Source organism: Bos mutus, chromosome 13 (assembly GCF_027580195.1).
Source record: "Bos mutus isolate GX-2022 chromosome 13, NWIPB_WYAK_1.1, whole genome shotgun sequence".
In the NCBI taxonomy this organism is placed as follows: Eukaryota; Metazoa; Chordata; class Mammalia; order Artiodactyla; family Bovidae; genus Bos; species Bos mutus.
Window position 1 is genome coordinate 58,439,171 of NC_091629.1, and position 23,122 is coordinate 58,462,292.

Genomic DNA, 23,122 nt, shown 5'->3' on the forward strand with positions numbered 1-23,122 from the left:
AAGCATTCAAGGCCATAGACATATATTTTTCTCCCTGCCAAGTATAAGTCTTTTGAAATAATAATAGTGAGTAATTATGAGAGCTAACACTTTACTCCTTTGACCAAAGGGTCAAATAATGGCAAGGTGGAGTGGGAAGGGGGTTGGACCTGGGTGAGATCAATCACTGAAGCAAGAGGGCTTTCAGTTACCTCTGAGGAAGGAGACCTGTTTGGAAGAGCAACTGTGACTCCACTCTGACACTGGGGGACCTTTCTGACGGTGAACTTCAAGAAGCTGGCACTACGACAGTCAATGCTATTTGTTCCTTTCTACAGCTGACAGCACTTTTAAGAGCACTCCAGAGCCAAGGAAATGAAAACTGTGTGCTTCAAGACAATTTGCTTTGGTCTGTGGTGTTCAAAGTACCTTAGCAGTATAATCAACATGGTTCTCAAAAGGACTCAAATCTGGGGATTTCTTAATGCAGACATGATCATCCTCTTCTCATTAAAAAAGAATCTGTGGCTCAGGGCAAAAAAATGACTTGCCCAAGACTACATGGCAGCACAGTAAGTTAAAAATGCCAATCTCTTTTCTTTAATACTGAATCATATTCTGTTACAGTTATGAATTAATAATTTTAATAAAAATTTGATTCTGTATATATTCATAGTATTAGTATTACTACACTCATATCTTAACTTTATTAATATGTTACTCTTATCAATAGTTGCACCAAAGATTTAACATATATCATATCTTTTCTCTTCTGATCACAATATTATGAGATTGATAGATGAAGCAAAAGGCAACCTCTGAGTTGCAAGGCCTGACCTGGCACCACAGTGGGGCTTCTGTTCTCCTGCTCAACATCAACATTTCACAGAACCTCAATATCAGACAAGTTCATTCTGTGTATGTGAAAGATCAAAACAAGAATAGGACATTCAGTAATTACATTTGAACACAGACACAACAAGTTACATTATACAAACCACCAAAATGACCACACATCCCCTTGTCTTGAGTGACTGCTACATCTTGACCAAGTACAGCTCTCACTTCTATCGAGACTTCCCATTATAGAGTTAACATTAAGGTATCCAGTGTGAAGAACAGCCCACTTCCTAACACTATCCACCCAGAGCAGATGAAACCCTCACCAAAATCACCTAACACGGCCCACCTACTAGAAGATCTTTCTAACTTCTCTTAATACATTGTACTGTTTTCCAAGGAGATTCCTGTTCCTTACTGCAGTGAGCGATAAACCCAACTAGTTCAACTAAGAATGGAGGTGTTTCTAGCAGTCTCCAGTGAGAAATATTAACAAGTATAAGCATTATCCTTATTTTATAACCAAAGAAAGGAAAGCTCAGAGATGTGGAGAAATTTGCCCAACACTGGAAGAAACTAAGTAACAGAACCAGCATCCTCTGTGTTCTTGTTTTTTATAATACTGTGCTTACAGTGGTCCCCATGCCTCACTTTCCCCATCTGTCATGAAAAAGATATTGTTTTCCTAAAGTACCTCCATCCTACATCTTCCCTGAGACAGGAGCAGGAAAATATCATCAAAGTGGCTTTACCTGAGAGAGTGGGGACCTGCCATGTTAAGAAGCAAATATAGCACTTAATGTCATCTCCATGCCTCCATTTCCGCTCTTGAAGGACACTTAGAATGGTTAATAGAATAATTCAGGCAAAATGTTAATACAGAGCTTGGGGCACTAAAGGGTAGTTGCCCTTGTTTAATTGAAGTAAAAAGCCCCATGTGACCTCAGGAAATCAGATTCTTAGAAAAGTGGACAACTAAGCCTTCTGCCAATTCTCCTTCTGAGAGCCCAGGAGAACAACCTCCCCACCCACCCCCCCAATTTGAATTGAACTTAGACGTAAGGAACCAAAGCTTTCATATTGAGGTGTCTGTGTCCCAGGTTTTTGTGTAGCTCAGAGTGGCTATTAAAAGGTCGATGATGCTATAATGGGTTTGCTTCCTATAACTGGTAGGGCACACTCTGTGATGAAGAAAGGGGAAATGCCCACTGCTCTGCAAAACAGTGAGAAGGAGCACCATTTCCATGAAGCCTATGGGTTAAACAGAAGATATTAAGAAGAGGTGGCAAGAATACACAGAACTAATCGAAAAAGATCTTCATGACCCAGATAACAATGATGGTGTGATCACTCACCTAGAGCCAGACATCCTGGAATATGAAGTCAAGTGGGCCTTAGGATTCACTATGAACAAAGTTAGTGGAGGTGATAGAATTCCAGTTCAGCTGTTTCAAATCCTAAAAGATGATGCTGTGAAAGTGCTGCACTCAATATGCCGACAAATTTGGAAAACTCAGCAGTGGCCACAGTACTGGAAAAGGTCAGTTTTAATTTCAATCCCAAAGAAAGGCAATGCCAAAGAATGCTCAAACTACTGCACAATTGCACTCATCTCACATGCTAGTAAAGTAATGCTCAAAATTCTCCAAGACAGGCCTCAACAGTACATGAACCATGAACTTACAGATATTCAAGCTGGATTTAGAAAAGGCAGAGGAACCAGAGATCAAATTGCCAACATCTGCTGGATCATCGAAAAAGGAAGAGAGATCCAGAAAAATGTCTACTTTTGCTTTATTGACTACACCAAAGTCTTTGACTGTGTGGATCACAACAAACTGTGGAAAATTCTTAAAGAAATGGCAATACCAGAACACTTGACCTGCTTCCTGTGAAAACTGTATGCAGGTCAAGAAGCAACAGTTAGAACTGGACATGGAACAACAGACTGGTTCCAAATCGGGAAAGGAGTACATCAAGGCTGTATATTGTCACCCTGCTTATTTAACTTATATGCAGAGTACATCATGCAAAATGCCAGGCTGGATGAAGCACAAGCTGGAATCAAGATTGTTGGGAGAAATATCAATAACCTAGATATGGAGATGACACCACCCTTATGGCAGAAAGCAAAGAAGAACTAAAGAGCTTCTTGATGAAAGTGAAAGACAAAAGTGAAAAAGTTGGCTTAAAACTCAACATTCAGAAAACTAAGATCATGGCATCTGGTCCCATCACTTCATGGCAAATAGATAGGAAAAAAAATGGAAACAGTGACAGACTTTATTCTTTTGGGCTCCAAAATCACCGCAGATGGTGACTGCAGTCATGAAATTAAAAGATGCCTGCTTCTTGGAAGAAAAGCTATGACCAATCTAGACAGCATCTTAAAAGGCAGAGACATTACTTTCTCAATAAAGATCCATCTAGTCAAGGCTATGGTTTTTCCAGTAGTCATGTATGGATGTGAGACTTGGAGGACTATAAGGAAAGCTGAGCACTTAAGAATTGATGCTTTTGAACTGCAGTGTTGGAGAAGATTCTTGAGAGTCCCTTGGACTGCAAGGAGATCAAACCAGTCCATCCTAAAGGAAATCAGTCCTGAATATTCATTGGAAGGACTGATGCTAAAGCTGAAACTCCAGTACTTTGGCTACCTATGCGAAGAACTGACCCATTGGAAAAGACCCTGATGCTGGGAAAGATTGAAAGTGGGAGGAGAAGGGGATGACAGGATGAGATGGTTGGGTGGCATCACTGACACAATGGACATGAGTTTGAGTAGGCTCCGGGAGTTGGTGATGGACAGGGAAGCCTGGCATGCTGCAGTCCGTGGGGTCACAAAGAGTTGGACATGACTGAGCGACTGAACTGAACTGAACTATTGCTTAAGGTTTGTAGTTGCAAACAACAGACTCCACACCTCAGTTTGATTTTGAATATGCATTTATTGAAATATAAGCCACGAGGTTTGAAGCTGCAGAAAGAGAAACTGCAACATCATTGTTGGGGGAAAGAGCTTGTTGTTTATTGCAAAGACTTCTCTCATTACTGATGCTGAGACTGGATACCAGAAATACCACCCTGGCCAGCCACAAGGAGAGCAGTTAAGGTGTGGAGTGGGATAAAGGTGAAGATGTCATGAGGATGTGGGTTAAGACAAGAATCCCGGTGTCAAACCACAGGCTCTATAGTTGCCTGGGTCGGGAGGAATGCGCTTCCTCATTCCTTCCTTCCTTCCTCAAAGAATTAAAAACTGTCTCCTTGGTGCCAGAAACTGTGTTAAGTGCTCAGGATAAAGGGAAGACTGTATCTCATGAATCTTAGAGCCAACTGGGTGAGAAAGAAGTAAGGCATGTAGACCCACGGAGGAAAGGAAACAGGCAGGTTCTGCTGAGGAGGGTAGGGGACAAAAGAACTACGCAGAAGCAGCCACAGCTCAGTGCTACAGGGATCCATCTCAGACTTGAGTTTCTGGGGACCACTCTTCACATGTCCTCTGCAAAAAGAAAGGAACTTGCTGAGTGCCATCATTGTAGCCCAGACCTGGACACCGTTCACCATGACAGAGCCTAGACTTTCCAAAAAATATGGAATTATAGTCCCCATGACACAATGGACAATAAGAGGGAGAGGAGTTTTCCAGGCCTGAAGGTGCTCAGGAACACTGCAGACCTGCCGTGGAGGGTGGCTGATCAGTGTTCCACCTGAGAAGAGGAGCATGTGATCAGGCTCAGATGATCACAAAGAGGCATCCGGGGTTGACCATCTGCCACCCTCTCCCTGGAAAACTCGCTCAGTGCGTGGTTTCACAGGACACTGCAGCCTCTTCTGTCACCAGCGAGGAGGAAGACACTGTGCAGAGTGAATGGTGTGTGGCCCCCTGAGCTCCACCTCTTTCCCCAGCCCTTCCCCTCCTCCTGTGCCCTGGCTCCTGTCTTACCACGGGGACCCTGCCCCTTGACCGCAGGTCTTAATGCAATCCCCTTCAGTGAGGAAGTTGTTCTTCTTTCCATTACAGCCACCGTATATAAAGTGCTCACAGTGCCCAGTCTTGGCATTGTAAAAGTATCTGATCTCCGGAGTAATGCAGGGACCTGAGAATTTATGCTCCAGGCAGAAAGCAGGCCTAGAAGTTGCTGAAATGGGAGGGGCAATGAGTCAGTTATGAGGATGGTCATCACAGCTTGGTCTACAAGGTCAACAACTGAAAGCACCTGTTTGTTTGCAGTAGAGAATGTTAGGCTGCAGAAGATGGTCACATTGAAAAGCTCATTTGTAAACCTCCTTTCTGGAACATAATTATGAATGTTGCTAAGCATGACACAATATATTAATTATGTACAAATTTGTATCTCCTCATGAAGTATTTGAAGAAAAATTGGTACAATGCCTTTGATTAGATTTGGACTATAAAGAAAGTTAAAAGCCAAAGAGTTGATGTCTTTGAATTGTGGTGTTAGAGAAGACTCTTGAGAGTCCCTTGGACTACAAGGAGATCAAACCAGTCAGTACTAAAGGAAATCAGTTCTGAACATTCATTGGGAGGACTGATGCTGAAGCTGAAACTCCAATACTGTGGCCACCTGATGTGAAGAACCGACTCTTTGGAAAAGACCCTGATGTTGGGAAAGATTGAAGGCGGGAGGAGAAGGGGACGACAGAGGATGAGATGGTTGGATGGCATCACCAACACAATGGACATGAGTTTGAGTAGGCTCCGGGAGTTGGTGATGGACAGGGAAGCCTGGCAGGCTGCAGTCCATGGGGTCAAAAAGAGTTGGACACAACTGAGCGACTGAACTGAACTGAACTGAACAAAGACTTCTATAGGACTTACCTGTGGTCCAGTGGTTAAGAATCTGCCTTCCAATACAGGAGTCTTGGGTTCAGTCCCTTTTTAAGGGACTGAGGTCCTACATGCCTTGGAACAACTAAGCTGCTGGACCACAACTACTGAGCTTTTGGCCCGAAACTAAGATACAACATGTCAAATGAATATATAAATGCTCAATAAAACACACACACACACACACAACTCTACAACAACCGAGAGATATCACAGGTCAAAAAATATTCCTTATGTATCAATAATTACTGGGTCTAGATACCTGGGTTTTATAATACTATTCTCTGTGCATATGTGGATGGTAAAAGCTTTCCACCGCCGATTTTAAAAAATGTGAAGGAATCATGCTTTAGTGGGAAAAAAGGCATGAAGAAAACATACCAGTGTGTTTACTTCTGATACCTCAGGCTGCTGCTGCTGCTGCTAAGTTGCTTCAGTCGTGTCCGACTCTGTGCAACCCCGTGGACTGCAGCCCACCAGGCTCCCCCGTCCCTGGGATTCTCCAGGCAAGAACACTGGAGTGGGTTGCCATTTCCTTCTCCAATGCATGAAAGTGAAAAGTGAAAGTGAAGTCGCTCAGTCCTATCCGACTTTTCGCGACCCCATGGACTGCAGCCTACCAGGCTCCTCCGTCCATGGGGTTTTCCAGGCAAGAGTACTGGAGTGGGGTGCCATCGCCTTCTCCAGATACCCTAGAGGACTGTATAAATTGAATGTTGATACTATTAATACGTTGAATACTGTGATCATAAAAAGAAATATAGGGTTGTTTTTTTTTTTTCTTTTCATCCTTTTCCTGACGCTGAGTTCCTAAAAATCTTGGTATTTCTTATGTGAGAAGAACAATAAAAGTGTCTTCTGGTCGGAGATTTTGGAAAGACCCTTGTAAGCCCAGATTGGATTGCACAGGAAAGGACTGCCTTTTCTTCTTACCCTCCTGTCCTCCCCTGTGGTCTTCTATTCTCCATCTCCTCGCCTTTCCTCAGCCTCAGGGAGGGTAATGGAGCTGTCTGTGGAACAATCTCCAATGGCTAATGATTTAATGCATCATGACTAGGTAATGAAGCCTCCAAAGAGGCCTCAACAGAGCAAGACATTCATGTTATTCAAGAGGATTGAAATCGACCCAGGGAACAACATAGATGCACACTTCATCATGGCTCACTTGACCACTGCTGGAGCCTGCTCACTGGGCCTCTGTCTCTGCCCTTTGCCCCCTAGCGGGCACTCTCTGTACTGCAGCCTCAGGGATCCTGTCAGTATTCAGTCCTATCCCATTGTTCCTATGACCAGTCCCTCAGTGACTACTCTTTGCTCCGAGAGTCAAATTCTGATTCTTATAAAGTCCTACAAAGTTCTTCATGACCTGCCCCCGTGGCCTCTTGGCCTCATTCCCTTCCACTCCCTTCCCCTCCCCTCCATCCATTCATCTTCAACCACCCTGGTCCAAGTTGTCGTTCAAACACAACAGCCACATTTCTTCTGCAGCCTCTGCTCAAACCTTCCTTATCACAGAAGGTGTCCTTGACCCTGCAGAGAAAAAGCACAGCATCTTTCCTCCGAATCACTCTCTAACTTCAAAAAACTTCTAACCTACCATAGGATTTCTTGCCTTTGCTATTGTTTGTCTCCCTCCTAGAAAGCAAGCTACTTGCCAAATTTTTTTCACAACCCAAGAACAGTGCTTTATAGGGACTTACAAACTCCCATTTTCATTCTCTCCACAAGTGCAAGGTCATTAAATAGAATGGGTATAATTGAATTCCTTTTAGTAAAAAAATCACCTTGATCATATAGCACATCAACATCATAGTCAATCTCCCTCTAACATTCAAACTCCCTCTAACATTCAGTCTCCTGACAGGATAATAAAATAATGTGTCCAGGTGATCACTAACCCAGCAATCTCTCTGAACCCAAATAAATATGAGTTTTTATGTATGTTTTCAATAAATAATCATAACGATTGAATTAGCGGCCATTGCTGGTGGATCTCAATCTCAAGAGCCTGCCCCTCTCCCCAGAGGTGCTAGTAAGAAAGTGGTGAATTTCCAACCTCTAAATGGGTGTTTGAGTTTTGGGGGAGACCTGCCTTTTCCTAAAGGTTTTCCAGATCATTTTGCATGATCTGGATGCATGATCTGGTGGTGTATCTACTACCACTAACCAATTCCCCAAACACCCACTTGGTGTCCCCCATCAATTGACATCTGAGATGAAACCCATGCAGTTTAATGCAGCTCCCACAGGTTGAGGGCTCAATACTGTCCTCATTTTAGTGCCAGCCACGTGGTCCAAATTTACTTATGCCTGTGACCAAATGGCTAAAATGTGGATGTCCCATGATCCCTCCATATTCAATAAACCAGTGGAACTGGTGACCAAACTTAGGAAAATCCTTACTTACTAGTCTCAGATTAATATACATGAAAATTCACGAACAGTGAAATGGAGATCTGTAGGGCAAAGCAGGAATGGAGGTGTGTGGAACTTCCATTCCCTAGTGGAGCACAGTACCCTCACATTACATCATTGCATTCCCACCTGGAATACTCTCTGATCCAAATAATTGTGAATTTATATTGACGTTTCAAGAAATAGGCTTATTAGTTGAATCATTGGCCACTGGTGACTGCTCTCACTCTCAGTGACCTTCCCTCTCCCCAGAGGTGCAGAAAGTACAAACCCTTATTCTCTTCTTGGAGTACTGCTGTTGGGAGCTCCTTTACTGAACGTTTCTCCAGTTGCTTTCCAGAAACCATCACAAGACCTGTTAAAGAGAATAAATTTCAAAAGTTTCGGGAGTCCTGGTCCATGAAACAGATCAAACATGGTTAAGAAAATAACAGTCAAAAGAGGACAAGGGAAAGGGCCTGGAGACTGGTAATATTATGTCAGCCTTGGTCCCACAGCCTACCACACAAGAGCTGTGTTTCTTCATTTCCCTGCAGTTACTCTCCTCCACGCTCCACATTTTCTGACTAGTTTTAATAATAGAGGAAAAATCATTATTTGATTAAGAAATATTTCACTACTCACCTCTCCCCAAGCCTCATGTGAGCCCTCATATCACAGGAGAAGGTGAGTCTGGGTGTTTTCCTGACATGAAATACATGGTTTCTCCACCAACACCATCCAATTCCCAACACCCAACGGGAGAACCACAGCTAATTGACTTCTGATACCAAATCTGTGGGGTTAGTGTCGATGCCACGGGTTGAGGCATCCAGACTGTCCTCTCTTCAGATGCCAGCCAAGTGGTCTCAAGTCACTCATGCTTCTGACCAAGTGATTAAAAGTGAGAGTTTCCATGACCCCAGCTCCATGCTCAAAAATTCAATAGAACTGTCGACCAAACTCATGAAAACCCTTACTTACAGTTCTCAGATTAATATACACAATAAAACTCAGTAACAGTGAAATGGAGGAGATATGTAGGGCAAAGGGGGAGTGAAGGTGCTTGGAGTGTCCGTGCCCTGGTGAGCACAGCACCCTCACAACACCACCATTAGTTCCCACCACAAAAGCTATCTGAATGACAGTATTTATGGATTTTTATTGATGGTTGACTAAATAGGCATATTGATTAAATCATCAGCCAGTGTTGATTGGTCTCAATCTCTGTGCTTTCCTCTCTCCCCAGAGGTGCAGAAAGTTCAAAGCTTTAAGTCTGTTATTGAAGATTCTCTTAGTCAACCCTTTTAGTATACTGAATTTCAATTCTTTAACAATCTTGTGGTCTATGAAAGACAAAAATTCCAAAATTGCCTGCAATCTTGGGCCATGAACCAGGACAAGAATCAAATATGGATAATAATATGATAATCAAAAGAGGACAAGGGTAACGGTCTGGCAACTTTGCTAATACTGTATCAGCCTTGGGCCCACGAGCCAACCAACACAGAATTGTGTTTCTTGCTTTCCTTGTAGTTGCTCTGCTCAGTAGTTCCAGGTCTTTCTCAGTAATTTTTATAATAGAGGGATAACCATTATTTGACACACACACATATATATGCTTTCTGGCCCCAAGCAAGTAGGTAGACAAATCTTTTCAAGTGAACATATTTTGGTGGAAAATGACCAAAATTGGCCAAGAAATGTGAATAAACTCTTTATAATTGTGACTGGCAATATGTTCAAAGAACCCATGTTACAGGTACCTGCTGCTCAGATGAGGAAACTGTAGATGACTTCTCCTGGGCCACAGGGCACGTGGGTGGCAGGTTTCAGACAAGATATTGCCCTGACACAACCCATTTGATATACATGTGTATTTAATTTTAAGATATTTCCTCATGAGAATCCTAATGGGAGTGGAGTTAAAGATTTGCAACTTCAGAGTTCCCTGATGTCCAGTAGTTAAGAATCAGCCTGCCCTCGCAAGGGACATGGGTTCTATCATTGGTTTGGGAAGAGTCCACATGCCTAGGGGCGACTAAGCAGGTGAACCGCAACTACTGAACTCGGATGCCTAGAGCCCCTGCTCTGCAACAAGAGAAGCCACCCCATGGAGAAGCCTACACATCGCGACCAGAGAGTGGAGCCCGGAAGCAGAGAATGTCCTCGTGCAACAAGGAAGAACAATACAGCCAAAACAAACAAAAGCCCCATCCAACACGGCAGCAAACATTCCAAGAGGGTTGGCAGAATCCACCCCACCCCTTCCAAGAACTCCCCTCATTCCCCTCCAGTCTACAGAGGAAAGGTGATCCTACCTTGGTCCTGGGTATTCTGTTCATACACCGGGGTGCTGTCCACCAGGATAACCAGGAGGAAGAGAAGGGCTGCGGAGAGGCAGACCCGGCTCATCTTCATGGCCTTGCAGGAGGGCTCCTGTGGATGCTGGGGATGGACTTGGCTTTTAATATCCTGGCTGAGAGGTTGCATCAGGCGATGAAGAAGGGAGTGAGACAGGGGAGGAGCTGGGTCAGTCCTGTTTATTGTGAAATTCCCCCACCTAACCATGCCTCTTGCTTCTGTCTGCAGGGGATCAAATGTCCAGTAACAGCAGTTCTCAGACTTGACAATGCCTGTGCATCTTGTGTAAACACAGATTGTGATCAGACAGATGGAGTTTTGTTCAATATGGTCACTCAGGGAGCATCTGAGCACCTAGAGCAGTGTATAACACATGATGGGTGGTCAGTGAGTAGATGAGAACAAGTCAAAGATGTATAGGTGATTGGCAGTGTGTGAGCCCAGGTCCTCCTTTCCATCCTCCTGTAGGTGTCATCACATCTGGGCCTCAATGCCCTGACCCCCTCACCTGGCTCAGAAGACAGGTGTGACACAGGTCACCTTCCTGCAACCATTGCCACAGCTTCTGCACTGGATGGACATCTGCACTTCACGAGGGACTGGTCCAGGCAGGAACCTAACTGGGGAAGGTGGTGTCCTCCTGGGTTGTAACCCTGTTTACTGCTTCACATAAGGAATAAGGGGAGGGGCGGGCAGAGGGGAAGCAGAGAGCTGAACTCATCTCCACAGCATGACCACCTGCCGTCCTCACCTGGTTTCACAAACAGGAGAGCTGTCTGCCCGAGTGGACCTCAGGAGACCATGGAAGTTTGCCTGAAGCCACCCCCAAATGCCACTCCAGTCCTCTCTCCCAGTGGTTTCGGGGTCATAGGACCTCAGTTTCGGTATCAGTTCTGCCTTTTCCTATCTTTGTACCTGAGGATATAAACCCCCTAGAGCCCTGTGTTTTCAGGTGTCACGTGAGATCAGTGCTGCCCACACCATGGGGTTGCTATGGAAGCAACAGACACAACAAACATGTTCCTTCTCCCTGAGAAGTCAGAATCCTTTGTAATGTTAATAACAACAGCATTCAAACCCTGAATATTCATTGCAAGGACTGATGCTAAAGCTGAAGCTCCAATACTTTGGGCACCTGATGCAAAGAGCCGACTCATTGGAAAAGACCCTGATGCTGGGAAAGACTGAAGGCGGGAGGAGAAGGGGGCAACAGAGGATGAGATGGTTGGATGGCATCACCAACTCAATGGACATGAGTTTGAGCAAACTCTGGGAGATGGTGAAGGAGAAGAAAGCCTGGCGTGCTGCAGTCCATGGGCTCACAAAGAGTCAGACACGACTGAGTTACTGAACTACAGCAAATGAGTACAAATCACAATCCATAAACCAAGTGCATGATTCTGCCAGGAATTCTGAAAATGCAGAGAACTGGGAAGGGGTTCTGAGTGCTCTGCCCCACATAATACAGTCCCATGGCCCTGATCCTCATACCAGACACAAATGATAGAGAAGAGTGAGTCCGAGTGTTGTCCCCAACCCCAAACATGTGAGGTCTCTGCCAACAGCAACCGGTTTCCCAGCATCCACTGCCCATCTCAGAAGTCAATTCACTTCTGACACTAAATCCATAGAGGTAGCGTAGAAACCACAAGGTGTGGGCTGGGTCCCTGAGGACTGCCCACACTCTCAAGTGTTGATCACAAGTCCTGCAGTCACTCACACCTGTGACCAACTGGCTATTAACTCAAAGGTTCCATAACCCACCTCCCATGTTCAATAACTTATTAGAACTACTCCCAGAACTCAGGAAAGCCCTTTACTTACTGCTGCAAGTTATTATAAAGCATAAAACTCAGGGACAGCCAAACGGAGAAGCATAGGGTAAATGGGGAGCTGAGGCTGCCGAACCTCCAAGCCCTCCTGGGACTCTCCCTGCTCTCAGTCTCTTGATGTTATCACCTCCCCTGATGCTCTCTAAACACAATGTTTATGGATTTTAATTGAGGGTTGGAGGAAGGCAAGTTGATAGATCATTGGCTATTGGTGATTGAATTCAGTATAGTACCCTCTTCTGTCCTCAAAGGAACGGAGGGTTGACAGTTCTAATCTTCTAAGCACCTGATGGAACGTTCTGGAGTCCAGTCCCATGCAAATAGTATCATCCAGGCACTATCTCAGGTCCCATCCCTCACTCATCGCATGATTTATGAAACTATGGAAAATTCCAAGAGTTTCAGAAGGCCTGGGGCATGAACAGCAACAAGGGTCAATTACGAATTTTGTTATGAAACGACAGTGAGGGTCAGGAGCAAGGCAGTGACTAAGAATATTGTCTCAGTGATGAGGTCACTGATCAGGTAGAGTCTTTTTTTTTCTTTTCAAAACTGCAATGATATTTTTCAGAGTCAAGGAATATCCCCGGAGTGAAAACTACCTAATTTACCATAAGAAATGCTAAGGGTTTGCTGCACACAGCCCAGCCCTGCTCCCTAGCCCCTTCCATGAACTGCCCCCATCACCCACTCCCCAGCCTGTAGAGGAGAGGTGAAGTCAGAACATACCTCAGGGCTGATTCCTGCTTCATCTACCAAGTGCCCAAGGGATGAAAAGGGCTGCAGAGGGGCGGATCCAGCTCATCCCTGTGGCTAGTGGGAGGACTTGTGAGGAAACCTGAGGGCTGACTGAGCTCACACGCCAGCTGAGGGGTCAGAACAGCCGACAAGGAGGGGAGCGATGGTGGGGAGAAGCTGGGGTCAGTCTTATAAAGTGTGTAATCTCCCCACCTCCCAGGTCCTGCTTCTGCCTACCCAGTAACATCCATTCTTAAGCTTGGTGGGTCTCGTGGAAACACAGGCTGTGGTTCCAGAGGTGGAATTTTGTCCAATAAGGTCACTCAGGGAATATTCCAGCACCTAGAGTGGTGCATGGCACGTGATGGATGGTCAGTGAGTGGACGAGAGCAGATCACAGAACTGGTAGGTGATCAGCAGTGTGTTAGCCTAGGTCATCCTTTAAACCCTTATATAGGTGTCTGTACATCCTGCCCACCCCACCCCACCCCCATTTTAGCCTCACCTACTTCACAAGGCAGATGTGACATGTCAGGCTTCCTGCAATTACTGTGGCAGCATCTCTGCTAGACAGACACCAGCTCTTTACTTGGGACTTGTCCAGGCAGATGGTGAGCCAGGGAAGAGCATCTTCATCTGGGGCACAAGCTCTGGCATTTTGGGTAGGAAAAAAAAGAGTTAGAAAGTTGGCAGAAGGGAAGCAGAGAGACAAACGTGTCTCCACAGCATGACCACCCACTACTCCTCACTTGGTTTCAATAAAAAAGGAGCTCCTGACATAAGCCAAAGATAGAGAAGCTCTATACAGTCAGCAAAAACAAGACCAGAAGCTGACTGTGGCTCAGATCATGAACTCTTATTGCCAAATTCAGACTGAAATTGAAGAAAATGGACAAAACCACTAGACCGCTCAGATATGATCTAAATCTAATCCCTTATGACTATAAAGTGCAAGTGAGAAATAGATTTAAGGGACTAGATCTGATAGACAGAGTACCTGATGAACTATGGACGGAGGTTTCATGACATTGTACAGGAGACAGGAATCAAGACTATCCCCAAGAAAAAGAAATGCAAAAAAGCAAAATGGTTGTCTGAGGAGGTCTTACATATAGCTGTGAAAAGAAGGGAAGCGAAAAGCAAAGGAGAAAAGGAAAGATACACCATTTGAGTGCAGAGTTCGCATTGAAACATGTATATCATATAAGAAACAAATCACCAGTCTAGGTTCAATACAGGATGCTTGGGGCTGGTGCACTGGGATGACCAGGAGGGATGGTACTGGGAGGTAGGTGGGAGGGGGGTTCAGGATGGGGAACACGTGTACGCCCGTGGCAGATTCATGTTGATGTGTGGCAGAACCAATACAATATTGTAAAGTAATTAACCTCCAATTAAAATTAATAAATTTAAATTAAAAAAAAAAGAATAGCAAGGAGAGATAAGAAAGCCTTCCTCGGTGATCAATGCAAAGAAATAGAGGAAAACAACAGAATAGGAAAGACTAGAGATCTCTTTAAGAAAATTAGAGATACCAAGGGAACATTTCATGCAAAGATGGGCTCAATAAAGGACAGAAATGGTAGGGACCTAACAGAAGCAGAAGATATTAAGAAGAAGTGGCAAGAATACACAGAAGCACTGTACAAAAAAGATCTTCTTGACCCAGATAATCACGATGGTGTGATCACTCACCTAGAGCCAGACATCCTGGAGTGTGAAGTCAAGTGGGCCTTAGGAAGCAACACTATGAACAAAGCTAGTGGAGGTGATGGAATTCCAGTTGAGCTATTTCAAATCCTGAAAGATGATGCTGTGAAAGTGCTGCACTCAATATGCCAGGAAATTTGGAAAACTCAGCAGTGGACACAGGACTGGAAAAGGTCAGTTTTCATTTGAATCCCTAAGAAAGGCAATGCCAAAGAAAGCTCAAACTACCGCACAATTGCACTCATCTCACACGCTAGTAAAGTAATGCTCAAAATTCTCCAAGCCAGGCTTTAGCAATATGTGAACTGTGAACTTCCAGATGTTCAAGCTGGTTTTAGAAAAGGCAGAGGAACCAGAGATCAAATTGCCAACATCTGCTGGGTCATCAAAAAAGCAAGAGAGTTCCAGAAAAACATCTATTTCTGCTTTATTGACTATGCCAAAGCCTTTGACTGTGTGGATCACAATAAACTGTGGAAAATTCTGAAAGAGATGGGAATACCAGACCACCTGACCTGCCTCTTGAGAAACCTATATGCAGGTCAGGAAGCAACAGTTAGAACTGGACATGGAACAACAGACTGGTTCCAAATAGGAAAAGGAGTACATCAAGGCTGTATATTGTCACCCTGCTTATTTAACTTATATGCAGAGTACATCATGAGAAACGCTGGGCTGGAAGAAGCACAAGCTGGAATCAAGATTGCTGGGAGAAATATCAATAACCTCAGATATGCAGATGACAACCACCCTTATGGCAGAAAGTGAAGAACTAAAGAGCTTCAATGAAAGTGAAAGAGGAGAGTGAAAAGTTGGCTTAAAGCTCAACATTCAGAAAACTAAGATCATGGCATCTGGTCCCACCACTTCATGGCAAATAGATGGGGAAACAGTGGAAACAGTGGCTGACTTTATTTTTCTGGGCTCCAAAATCACTGCAGATGGTGATTGCAGCCATGAAATTAAAAGACGCTTACTCCTTGGAAGGAAAGTTAGGACCAACCTAGATAGCATATTCAAAAGCAGAGACATTACTTTGCCAACAAAGGTCCATCTAGTCAAGGCTGTGGTTTTTTCCAGTGATCATGTATGGATGTGAGCATTGGACTATAAAGAAAGCTGAGCACCGAAGAATTAATGCTTTTGAACTGTAGTGTTTGAGAAGACTCGAGAGCCCCTTGGACTACAAGAAGATCCAAGTCCATCCTAAAGGAGATCAGTCCTGGGTGTTCATTGGAAGGACTGATGTTGAAGCTGAAACTCCAATACTTTGGCCACCTGATGTGAAGAGCTGACTCATTTGAAAATACCCTGATGCTGGGAAAGATTGAGGGCAGGAGGAGAAGGGGACGACAGAGGATGAGATGGTTGTATGGCATCATCAACTCGATGGACATGGGTTTAGGTGGACTCCAGGAGTTGATGATGGACAGGGAGGCCTGGCGTGCTGCAGTTCACGGGGTTGCAAAGAGTCGAACATGACTGAGTGAGTGAACTGAACTGAACTTATACTTGCTGTGGTCCCTATGCCTCATTTTCCTCATCTGTCATGAAGCAGATACTCTGTTTTCCCAAAGTGTCTCCCTCCTACATATTCCCAGAGGAAGAGCAGGAAAACTTCACCAGAGTCCCTCTACTTGAAAGAGCGGGAAGCTGCCAAGTTAGAAAATGAACACAGCAGCTAAGTGCCATCTCCATGCCTCCATTTCCTCCCTTGAAGGATTCTTAGGATGGTTAATAGAATAATGCAGGCAAAATGCTAACACAGAGCCTGGCACCCTAAATGGTAGCTGTCCCTCTTTAACTGAAGTAAGACATCCCCTCCCCACATGTGACTTCAGAGAATCAGATTCCTTAAAAAGATGAACAACTGAATCTTATGCACTTTCCCCTTCTGCAAGTCCAGGAGGATAGCCTGCCCCAAAATTTGAACTAGACTTAGAAGTAAGGAATAAAAGCTTTCACGCTGATCTGTCTGTCTCCCAGGCTTTTGTGTAACTTGGCATGGCTGTTAAGAGGTCAATGATACTATCATGGGTTTGCTTCCTCTAGCCAGTAGGGCACAGTCTGTGGACTGGGAAAGGGGAAGTGCCCACTGCTCTGCAGAACAGAGAGAAGAACCACCATTTCCTTGGACCCTATTGGTAAACATTTGTAGTTGAAAACAACAGACTCCACTGCCCTCAGTTTAGTTTTGAATATGCATTTATTGAAATATAAGCCACAGTGTTTGAAAATACAGAAAGGAAAACTGCAACATCTTTAAGGGAAAGGGGGAGCTTTTTTATTGCAAAGACTTCTCTCATTACTGATGCTGAGAAATGGATGCCAGAAATTCCACCAAGGCCTCACACAAGGAGATCAGTGATGGCATGGTGAGGATGCCATGAGTATGTGGGTTGAGGCAACAATCCTGGTGTCAAACCTCAGGCTCTATAGTTACTCTGGTCGAGAGGAATGTGCTCGTCCTGCACTCTTTCCTTCCTCACATAATTATTAACTGCTTTCTTCATGCCAGGAACTGTGCTAAGTGCTCAAGATAAAGGGAAGACATGCTGTCATGGTGCTTAGAGCCAACTGGATAAGACTGAACTAAGGTGTATAGACCCATGTTGTTCAGTCACCAAGTTGTGTCCAACTCTTTGTGACCCAATGGGCTTCAGCATGCCAGACTTCCCTGTCTTTACTATGTTTCAGAGCTTGCTCAAACTCATGCCCATTAAGTTGGTGATGCCACCCAACCATTTCATCTTCTGCTGTCCCCTTCTCCTCCTGCTCTCAATCTTCCCCAGCATCATAAAGTGAAGTGAAGTTGCTCAGTAGTGTCCTACTCTTTGCGACCCCATGGACTGTAGCCTACCAGGCTCCTCTGTCCATGGGATTTTCCAGGCAAGAACACTGGAGTGGGTTGCTATTTCCTTCTCCAGGAGATCTTCCTGACCCAGGGATTGAACCCGGGTCTCCCACATTGTAGTCAGACGCTTTTACCATCTGTGCCACCAGGGAATTCTCTCAGCATCATAGAGGAAAGGAAATAGGCAGGCTCTGCTGAGGAAGGTAGGGGAGAGAAGAAATGCAAGGAGACTGAACTGTTTCAGGAGCAGCCCAGACTTTCATGGGTCCTCCTCGGACTTCAGAGTTTTGGAGCATGACTCTTCCCGTGTCTTCTGTAAGGAAAAAAAAAAAAAAAAGGAACTTCCTGAGTGACTTCATTGTAGCCCCAAACCTAGATACTATTCATCTTGACAGATCCTAGATTTTCAAAAGAAATATGAAACCAACAAAAAGGCAGTGAATTTTCCAAGCCTGGATGGGGGGAGGTGCTCAGGAGTCCTGCAGACCTGCCCTGGAGTGTGGCTGAGTCAGTGTTCCCAACTGAGAAAAAGGAGCATGTGATCAGGCTGAGATGATCACAAAGAGGTATCTGGGTTGACCTTCTGCCATTCTCTCCCTGGAGAACTCGCTCAGTGTGTGGTTTCACAGGATACTGCAGCCTCTTCTGGCAGCAGCGAGGAGGAAGACACTGTGCAGGGTGAATGGTGTGTGGTACCCTGAGCTCCACCCCTTTCCCCAGCCCTTCCCCTGCCACCCTGCCCTGCGCCCTGTCTTACCTCCAGGACCATTCCACATGACCGCAGGTGTTCATGCACAGCGCCATGGTGTAGAAGTTATTCAAGTTCCCTTTGCAGCCACCGTAGAAAAAGCGTTGGCATTGCCTGGTCTTGGCATTGTAGAAGTACCTGATCTTCCTGCCCTTGCAGGGACCTATTGATTTAGGCTTCAGGCAGAAGGCAGGCTTAGAAGCTGCTGGAATGAGAGGGACAGTGGCTTAGTTATGAAGATGGTCATCACAACTCCATATAAGTCAACAACTAGAACTGTCTGTTTGCAATAGAGAATGTTAGAGTTGTGGGGGATGGTCAAATTGAGAAGGCAATTTGGAAACCTTTCTGGGACAGAATTATGAATGCTGCTAGATGTAACATAATATAATAATCATGTTCAAATATATATATCTTCTCATGAAGTAGTTTAAGGAAAATTGGTATAATGCTTTTGATTAGCCTTAAAAGTTCTATAAGACTTCCAAGGTGGTTCAGTGGTTAAGAACCTCCTTCCAACTAAGGAATCCTGGGTTCAATCCCTTGTCAGGAAACTAAGGGCCCATATGCCATGGGGCAACTAAGCTGGTGGGCCACAATTACTGAGCCTTCAACCTGAAACTAAGACCCAATGTATCCAAATAAATGTGTGTGTGTGTGCACGTGCATGCACGCCAAGTCGCTTCAGTCGTGTCGGACTCCTTGCGACACTACAAACTGTAGCCCACCAGGCTCATCTGTCCAGGGGACTCTCCAGGCAAGAACACTGGAGTGGGTTGCTGTGCCCTCTTCCAGGGTGTCTTCCCAACCCAGGGATTGAACCCAGGTCTCTTGCATCTCCTGCATTGGCAGCTGGGTTCTTTACCACTAGCACCACCTGAGAAGCCAAAAATAAATACACAAATGCACAAAACAAAACCCACAACTCCAAAAGTAGGAAAAGAGCTCCGAGGTGAGAAACATTTGCTATAGGTCAGTAATTACTGGGTCTGGATACCTGGATTTTATAATACTATTCTCTGTGCTTATGTGCATGTTTAAAACTTTCCACCATTAATTAAAAAAATGTGAAGGAAACAGGCTGTAATGGAAAAAGGCATGAAGAAAATTTGGATACCTCAGGAGGATTCTATAAATTGAATAATGATATGCTGATATTGTGATTATAAGAAGAAATATATGTTTTTTTAAATTCTTTTCCTAACACTAAGTTCCTAAAAACGTTGGTATTTCTTATATGATGAGAACAATAAAAGTGTCTTTTGGTATGTTATGTCAATGATTTTGGAAAGACCCTCATAACCCCAGCATGGGCTCTGAATGCACAGGAAGGAGTATCTGGCAGGAGAGAGGGTTGGAACTTTCCTTGCTACCCTCTTCCTTGATCTTTTATCCTCCGTCCTCCTCCTCCTCCTTGCCTCCACCTCAGGGAGGGGAGAGGAGCTGTTGATTGAACAATCACCAATAGCTAATGATTTAATGCATCATGACTAGGTAATGAAGCCTCCACAGAAACCTCAACAGAGCAAGACATTCATATTATTCAAGAAACCTGAGATCGATTCAGGGAACAACATAAATAAACGCTCCATCAAGGATCATATGGACCACTGCAGCAGCCTGCTCCCTGGGCCTCCATGTCTGCCCTTCATCCCCTAGAGGGCACTGTCGGCACTGCAGCCTCAGGGATCCTCTTACTACTGATTCCTACCCCATTGCTCCCATGACCAATCCCTCAGTGACTCCCCGTTTCTCTGGGAGTCAAATTTTGATCTTAATAAGTCCCACAAGACTCCTCATGACCTGCCCCCATGGCCTCTCAGCCTCATCGCCTTCCACTCCCCTCCCCTCCACCCACCCAGCTCCATCCACCCTGGTCCTGGCTGCTGTTCCAACACACACCAGGCACGTTACTTCTGCAGCCTCTGCTCAAAGCCTCCTTATCACAGAAGGTTTCCCTGACCCTGGAGAGAAAAAGGACAGCAAACTTTTCCCACGTACCTCTCTACCTTCAGGAAACTTATAATCTACCACAGGATTTCTCCCCTCTGCTATTGTTTGTTTCCCTCCTTGAAGGCAAATTATTTTGCCATATTTTTTTCACAGCTGTTTCCCCACCCCAAGAACAATGCTTTGTAGGGACTTAGTAACTTCCATCTTCATTCTCTCAGCAAGTGCACAGTCATTGAATAGAATCAATATGACTTGAATTCCTTTTAGTAAAAAAAATCTACTTGATGATCAGGCACATCAGACTCTGCACATAGATGGCTCAAGACTGTCCTCAGTTCAGATGCCAGCCCCATGATCCTGAATAACTCATACTTGTGACCAACTGGCTAAAAGTCAAAGGTACCACGACCCCTCTTCCATCTTCACTCACTCAATAGAACCAGTGACTGAATTCAGGAAAGCACTTCACTTACTTTTCCCAGAAATTTAGAAAGGAGGCAACTCAGAGACAGAGAAGAAGAGGAGATGTGCAGGGCAAAGCGGGGGTGGGGGGGGGGGGGAGGGTGTGAAGCTTTCATGTCCCAGTGAGCACAGCACCCTCACATCACCTCCTTGTGTTCATCGCCCTGAAAATAGTCTGAACCCCAATGTTTATGGATATTATTGAGTTTTCAATAAATCAGCATACTGATTGAATTGTCAGCTGCTGATAATTGATCCCAGTTAGTTTCCCCCACTCTCCCCAGAGGTGCCGGCATGGTGAAGGGGCATGAAGGGTCACACCTTTACAAGGTGGTTTAAATTTTTTTAGACCAGTCCGTACCTGAATGCTTCTCATTTAGTCTTCCGTAAGTCATCTCATAACCTATGAAAGACAGTAAATTCCAAGAGTTTGAGGAGGCCTGGACCAAGAACCAGGAAAACGATCAAAAGCAGATAATAAAGTAACAGTCAAAGGGGACAAGGGAAAGGGCTTGGAGACTTTACTAATATTGTACCAGCCTTGGTCCCCTGAGCCAACCACGCAAGGGCTGTGTTTCTTACCTTTCCCTGAAGTTGCTCTGCTCAGTGGTCTTATATCTTTCTGATTCATTTTAATAATAAAGAGATATCATTATATGATACTTAAACACTCTTTCTTGCTCAAGGAAGTTACTCAGACATATTTTTTTCAAAATTAACACATCTAAGTAGAAAATGGACAAAAGTGGTCATGAAATGTGATCAAACTCTTTATATTCCTGACAGGTAATCTTTTCAAAGAACCCATGGAACATGTACCCCTGTTCAGATGAGCAAACTGCAGATGGCTTGCCCCAGGACACAAGGCAGGGTAGTAGGGGGGTCAGGACGAGGTACTGTCCAGTCACAACCCACTTGACACACTTTCTGATTTGGCCAGGAACTTTGAAAATGCACATAACTGGCAAGAGTTTCCGGGTATTTTCATTACTCCCCTGTGCCCGCGTCTCACCTCAGCCCCCAGATCACAAGGTAGACTGAGTCTGAGTTTTCCTCTGACACCAAATGTGTGATGTCTCTACCAACACCAACCAATTCCCCAAACACCCACTGGGTGTCGCATAGTCCATTTACTTCTGATAGTGTATGGGTGGACTTCGTGCAGATCCTGCTGGTTGAGAGCTCTTACTGTCCTCAGTTCAGATATGAGTCATGTAATCTCAAATGCTTGTGACCAACTGGGTGAAAATCAGAGCTTCCATGACCCCTATCTCCATGTTCAATAACTATAGAACCAGCGACTGAACTCAGGAAACACCTCGCTTACTGTACCCATGTTATTATAAAAGATAAAGCTTGGGGCCAGTGAAATGGAGGAGACAGGTAGGGCAAAGACGGAGTGGAGGTGTGCGGAGCCTCCATACCCCAGTGAGCTCAGCACCCTCGCGTCACCTCCTTGTGTTCATCACCCTGAAAGCTCTCTAAACACCAGTGCTTATGGATTTTTATTTAAGCTTCAAATCAAAGGCATATTGATTGATCTGTGGCCATTGGTGATTGACTGAGTCTCAGTGTCCTCCCCTCTCCCCAGAAATGCTGTCATGGGGCCTGGTGAAAATTCTAACTTGCAAATGCATGTTTGTCTTGCTTTGGAGATAAGCGTGGTTCTGAAGTTATCGTCAGTTGCTGTCCATGACTCATCTCATGACCTATGAAAAACAGTGAATTCCAAGAAGTTCAAAAGGCCTGCCTCATGAATCAGTCAAGGATCACATATATATCTTTTTATTACCCTACAGTGAGGATCAGAGACACTGCACTGACCAGGAATAGAGTCTCAGGGAGGTGGTCCCTGATCTGGTACTTTATCTGGATATATATTTTTTTAATTCTAATTTTCTTTTTTTTCCATGTTGAGAGTGATGAAATGTTCTTGGAGTTAAAACTGCCCAATTTCCCAGGAGAAATCCAGAGAGGGCTGGCAGCACCCCACCCATGCCCCCCACCCTTTCCATGAACTCCCCTCATTTCCCTCCAGTGTGTAGAGGAGAGGTGAGCCCAGACATACCGTGGTCATGGCTCTTGTTAATATCCTCTGAGATGCCATCCACTAGGATAACCAGGAGGAAGAGAAGGGCTGCAGAGAGGCAGAGTCGGTTCATCTTCGTGGATTCGCAGGAGGGCTCCTGAGGATGCTGAGGATGGATGGAGCTTTTAATATCCTGGCCGAGGGGTGTGATCAGGCACTGAAGAGGGAAGAGAAGAGGGGGAGGAGCTGGGTCAGTCCTGGTTATTGTGCAATCTCCACCTGACTTCGTGTTTCTGGTCGCTGGGGCCAAATACCAAGTAACAGCGCTTCTCAGACTTGACTCCGCCTGTGGGTCTCCTGTGAACACAGA

At 44.9% G+C, this 23,122-nt stretch overlaps 2 protein-coding genes across 3 annotated transcripts; both read right to left on the bottom strand.

Moving 5' to 3' along the window:
* Window positions 1-3,947: 3,947 nt before the first annotated feature.
* LOC102268206 (spleen trypsin inhibitor I) lies at window positions 3,948-10,495 on the bottom strand. The gene is made up of 4 exons (XM_014482421.2): window positions 10,384-10,495; window positions 8,355-8,438; window positions 4,763-4,958; window positions 3,948-4,318 (listed from the first exon to the last, which is right to left on the bottom strand). Coding segments are annotated over exons 1-4 (381 nt in total). The 5' UTR covers window positions 10,484-10,495; the 3' UTR covers window positions 3,948-4,317.
* A 6,412-nt stretch (window positions 10,496-16,907) lies between these two features.
* Window positions 16,908-23,066, bottom strand: LOC106701475 (pancreatic trypsin inhibitor-like). 2 transcript variants are annotated; one of them, XM_014482420.2, is made up of 4 exons: window positions 22,792-23,066; window positions 21,085-21,126; window positions 18,318-18,510; window positions 16,908-17,873 (listed from the first exon to the last, which is right to left on the bottom strand). In XM_014482420.2, the coding sequence occupies exons 1-4, from the start codon at window positions 22,883-22,885 to the stop codon at window positions 17,840-17,842; spliced, it is 363 nt and encodes a 120-aa protein (XP_014337906.1). In that variant the 5' UTR covers window positions 22,886-23,066; the 3' UTR covers window positions 16,908-17,839. The 2 variants fall into 2 exon arrangements, with proteins under 2 accessions (XP_014337906.1, XP_014337905.1); XM_014482419.2 differs by having other exon boundaries at window positions 18,318-18,513; window positions 22,792-23,065.
* Window positions 23,067-23,122: the final 56 nt, after the last annotated feature.

What these genes read in the sequence shown, in the direction of transcription:
- LOC102268206 (XM_014482421.2), bottom strand. Translation starts at nt 10,483, where the DNA reads ATGAAGATGAGCCGGGTCTGCCTCTCCGCAGCCCTTCTCTTCCTCCTG. An exon ending in ACAGAATACCCAGGACCAAG is followed by an intron (nt 8,439 to 10,383) that starts GTAGGATCACCT and finishes TCTCTTTAACAG; the next exon opens with GTCTTGTGATGGTTTCTGGA. An exon ending in ACTCCAAGAAGAGAATAAGG is followed by an intron (nt 4,959 to 8,354) that starts GTTTGTACTTTC and finishes CTCCCATTTCAG; the next exon opens with CAACTTCTAGGCCTGCTTTC.
- LOC106701475 (XM_014482419.2), bottom strand. Translation starts at nt 22,885, where the DNA reads ATGAACCGACTCTGCCTCTCTGCAGCCCTTCTCTTCCTCCTGGTTATC. An exon ending in ACTAAATGAGAAGCATTCAG is followed by an intron (nt 18,514 to 21,084) that starts GTACGGACTGGT and finishes CTCTCATTCCAG; the next exon opens with CAGCTTCTAAGCCTGCCTTC. An exon ending in CATGTGGAATGGTCCTGGAG is followed by an intron (nt 17,874 to 18,317) that starts GTAAGACAGGGC and finishes TTTTCCTTACAG; the next exon opens with AAGACACGGGAAGAGTCATG.